The 4,694-nt window shown below is 38.1% G+C and overlaps 1 protein-coding gene across 1 annotated transcript; it reads right to left on the reverse strand.

Moving 5' to 3' along the window:
- Window positions 1-1,118: 1,118 nt before the first annotated feature.
- On the reverse strand, window positions 1,119-3,382 carry LOC143546390 (cytochrome P450 82A3-like). Its single transcript, XM_077038072.1, has 2 exons — window positions 2,432-3,382; window positions 1,119-1,779 (listed from the first exon to the last, which is right to left on the reverse strand). The coding sequence occupies exons 1-2, from the start codon at window positions 3,365-3,367 to the stop codon at window positions 1,144-1,146; spliced, it is 1,572 nt and encodes a 523-aa protein (XP_076894187.1). The 5' UTR covers window positions 3,368-3,382; the 3' UTR covers window positions 1,119-1,143.
- Between the last annotated feature and the right edge of the window lie 1,312 nt (window positions 3,383-4,694).

A 4,694-nucleotide genomic window follows, 5' to 3' on the forward strand; every position in this document is an offset into this window, starting at 1 on the left:
TTATCCTCTAAAGGATCGACGGACGTTTGTGACGGTTGAGATTGAAACATTTCAAAAGGATTATTTTGAAATATTTGACTAGAAAAAGGTGGAATAAACGGTTGGTTTTGATACGGTGTCGATGAAAACGGTGAATTAAATGTTTGAGATTGAAATGGTTGGTTTTGGAACGGTTGTGGTTGAAAAGGTTGTTGTTGGAATGGTTGGGTTGTGTCGGGTTCATCTTGTAATCGGAATCTCGCCGGCTCGCCAAGATTTTGTCGAACCTTTGGTCGGGATTGGGTTTTCTTTGAACCGGAGCCACGTTTCTTTGAACCCTCCATTTGTGTGATGTTAGAATGTTGTTTGTAGTAGAGGATTTGAGTTAGATTTAAGTTGGATTTGAGTTGGATTTGATTATATTTATATAGGTTAATTAAGTTTTTCTTTTTATATCCTCTCAACGGTAATAATGTTTTCCAACGGTTGAATTGAGTGCGTGATGCCATCACGGCCGGCCCCTCATCACGCGTGATGGGAGGACCGGCGGCGGTGTTCGTGATGCCATCACGCGTGATGGCCACCTATAACGGACCACCCCCACTCCCCTTAGTTAATGTACGTAATCGTTATATTTTGTGAAATTGTCGTGTGTAATTATGGTGTGGATGAAATATATTACCTCTCTCTTACGTGTGGCTTCTTGGTAACTTCGTTCGTTTTCTAGCTTAAGCACCCTTTGTACATTAACTCGCCCCTTTTATAAAACTAGTACTTTTAGTTCTTTGAAGTTGTGAAAAATATAGACATGATATTCATCGGGTGGCTAACACATGACTTCATAACTTCCTTTTGTGGGTTAAGGACACGTTGCATGTTAACTCACGCCTTCATAAAACTAGCATTTTGTGATTTTGAAGTTGTGAAAATTATAGACATGATATTCATCAGGTGGCTAACACATGACTTCGTATAAAGTAACTAAGTAGTTGTGAATATTTTAACATATTAAAAACATGCTACTTTTTTTTAAGTACTTGATACACTTCCGTATTAGCAACGGTTATTTGTGAAAAAATCACATACACAAGTATGACAATGTTTATTAAAGTATAGCACAGACTAATAAATGCAAGCAGAGGACACCCGCACGAAGGTAGATGCCTAATTAGCTAGGACTCCATACACATTTGGCGATAGTCGAGGTGCGACAAGTAGCTCAAGTGGATTAACTTTTTGAATAACTATTCCAGGACCTTCTGTCATGTCACTATGTTCATTTGATGGATTTTGGAACTCAAATCCATGTATTATGCTGGCTAGTATGAACTGCACAGCTTTAAGAGCGACAGACATCCCAGGGCATATTCTTCTACCGCTTCCGAACGGAATCAACTCGAAATTTCGACCGTTCACATCTATGTCTCTTTTGCTTGTCAAGAACCTCTCAGGTCGGAACTCAAATGGGTCAGTCCATGTTTGTGGATCGTGATGAATCTTCCAAATATTTACCAAAAGGCGAGTGCCTTTGGGAACGGTGTACCCTCCTACAATGCAGTCTTCTGTGGACTCATGAGGAACAGAAAGCGGTCCTGCCGGATAAAGTCGTAAGGTCTCTTTGATAATGGCTTGAAGATAGATCAAGTTCTTCATGTCTGACTCTTGAACTTTTCTATCTCTTCCAACTTGGTTTTCAAGCTCCTGTTGGGCTTTTTCTACGACAAGAGGATTATTGACTAGTAAAGCTAAAGCCCATGTTAGAGTCACCGCGGTCGTATCACTAGCTGCTGAATATATTGCCTAAGAAAAGCAAGAAAATATAAGAAAGTTACATTAAACAGTACTAAAATGATTTCATAAATTTTTTTTTTTTACTAAATTATGTTGGTTATAAAAAAAAAACCATGGTTAATGGTTTTAACCAACCTGAAACACCTACAACCAGTGTTTTGGAACAAAGGCGGGTTCAGCCGGTTGGCCTGGTCAAACCGGGACCCAGAACCTCTGCCAGTTCAGCTAATGGTTTTAAATAGATAGCAGTCATACCAGACGATTTCTGTATGAACCCGGACGAACCACACCACAAGTTTTCAGAAATGAAAATTTTGAATGAACAAATATTTTTAGGGCTATAGTTATCGAACCTGTAAACTGAAGTTAATTGATGGTGAATGTTACATTGTACTGTATTGCACATATTTGTATTTCTTTTTCTTAGCTAAAAAAATATTAAAATTCTAATACTAAATAATAAAATACTTTGGAACAAACCCCCTATTCTATCACCAAAAGATTAGTAGTTTTAAGCTTATAACTACATATGTATGAATAATAGGGTAGTTAACAAAACATTGCCTTAGATAATTTTAAATTAATTATGATGTCATCCGGTTCAATAGAAAATAGAAAGAAAAATTGCTAGTTTTGAGTAACAGAATTCATAGTTTCATACCAAGCAGGTGGCTTTCACAATATCATCCGTGTTGAAGCCATAAACTTCCTCTTGTACTTCTTCTTTAACACGGGATAGCACTGCAGCCATGAAGACTCCGCTCTCATCTTCCTCGAGTGCAGATTTAGAATTCATCTTCCTTTTGTGGTCTTCTAACCATCCATTAATTACAACATCCATCTCTTGCGCCGTCTTCTTCATCAACTTTTCATACCCCCCTAAATCTAACCACCTCAACCATGGAATGGCATCTGATGGAACAAATGCTGCCAATAGTTCCACAAACCGCTTAACAGCCTTGCGAAACTGGTCTCCATTTTGTTCACCGGGTGAAAAATGATTCCCAAACATCATCCTTACAACTATGTTTACAATTAAGTTTTTAAACCATTCTCTCATATCAACCGTTACCATTTTAGAAGACCCTTTATTTGTTGCCCAAGTTGTGTAGATGTCTTTTAGGGATGAGTTCACTTCAGAGACTCGGATATGTGCTAGCGTTTGAACCCGATGGTGAGACAAAAGTTCGACAACAATTATCTTGCGAATCAAGCGCCAAAATGGTCCATATGGCGCTAGGCCGAAATTAGCATAGTTGTAGCTCATAAGGTCGCTTACCAATGATTTCGGCCGGCTAGCAAAGACTCTATCATTGGTAGTTAAGCACTCTTTAGCCATCTCAGAATTGCTAACAACTAGAACTCGGTGAACACCAAGTTTGATGGTAAAAATTGGTCCAAACTTGTCAGCCATAGAGCCCAACAATTTGTGAGGAAGTTGGGAACCAGCTAAAAGACGCAAGTGACCGATTATTGGCCATGCTCCAGGAGCTTCTGGTACTCTCCTATTAGCCCCATTTCTGAATCCAAGATGACCATAGATAAGAAAGCATAATATACTGGCTATAAAGATTACGAATAATAAAAGTAAATCCATAACAAGCCTTTGGGACGATGGAAGATGTACAGATAATTTAGATAATGGATAGAAGTGGTTATCACAATCAGTTGAAGCAAGAGACCAATGAACCTATCTTGTCCACCGTTCAAATAAAAGAAACAACGTTACCTGCAGCCACCTGTTAATTGTAAATAGTTTAATTGATTTTTAATGTATCATTGGCCCGGGGTAGGTTAGACTTTATTAAAAATACAATTATTGATTCCTTAAATCCTTGAATACTTTAAAAAATAGTGATAGTGTTGGGAGACTAAACAAATTAGTCACCATATTACTGTATATTAATTTTGATGATGGGTGCGAATAGTATTCTATTTATTTATTTATTTATTTGTATGAATAGTTGTGTGTTTACTGTAATAAAAAACAATAACATGGGAAATATGTTAATGGCTATCCCCTATCTCTTGGTGCAGGAGAAGGTGGATTAATTTACAACAGCTCTAGAAACATCTTCAGTTGTATGCACAAAGAATGCAGCATATCCTAACATGATTAATGTTAACTGTTAATAGCATGTCCCATCTGAAACAACTTCAGGACGCCACTATCGGCGGGCTATCACCATGTTGGACTTTGCAGCCAGCACACACTTGACTCAAACAGGTTGTTTCCACGGCCAGTTTCTTAATTAAGAAAGAAGTGTACCTCGTTTCTTCCTCAACTGCACAAAATGTACCCTCAAATCATTTTAATTGTAAACAAAAATGATTTTGAATACCCAATTTGGGTTGGATATCTTGTTGAAACCAAGTTTAATACTCAATAGTAAATAACAATTGAAAATAATCAAGCTGCTATATTTCATAGGAAAATAAAAAACTTACTACAAATGAAATGGATCCGGGTCAGATCAATGACTCGGATCCATGACGATGTTCCCGGGTCTTCGAGATGAACGAACCACAACTTCGTCTTCTTCTCCGGATGCTCGGGATCTACCATGCAAATACGGGGGAGTGGAGGTGACTGCTAAAAGTTTCTTCTTGTTTACAGACACAAAAATATGTGGAGGCCAAGTGTCCAAGAAGGGATCCCAAATGAGAGTTGAAGACCCTTATATAGGAACTCTATGGCTACCATCATGAAACCCTAACCTTGGTGGGCTAAGCCCGGTTATAGGTTACCTCCACAACCCCCAGCCCATTGGGCATTGGTTAGTAAATAATAATAATATAACAAATATAATGTATAACATAATAAGTAAAAGGTTATACAGGGGATTTAGGACACTACCTCCACCAAATCTATTAGCAGAGCATATAGCATGGGCTCAAGTGTCGATAGCAATTAAGATTGCCCA

This window comes from Bidens hawaiensis, unplaced genomic scaffold (assembly GCF_021521415.1).
Source record: "Bidens hawaiensis isolate Kalapana, Puna unplaced genomic scaffold, B.hawaiensis_p1.1 tig00000904_1, whole genome shotgun sequence".
In the NCBI taxonomy this organism is placed as follows: Eukaryota; Viridiplantae; Streptophyta; class Magnoliopsida; order Asterales; family Asteraceae; genus Bidens; species Bidens hawaiensis.

Bases quoted from the DNA above. Each gene is read 5' to 3' on its own strand.
- LOC143546390 (XM_077038072.1), bottom strand. From the start codon at position 3,367: ATGGATTTACTTTTATTATTCGTAATCTTTATAGCCAGTATATTATGC. The intron at 1,780-2,431 runs GTATGAAACTAT...TGCTTTTCTTAG, and splicing joins TTGTGAAAGCCACCTGCTTG to GCAATATATTCAGCAGCTAG.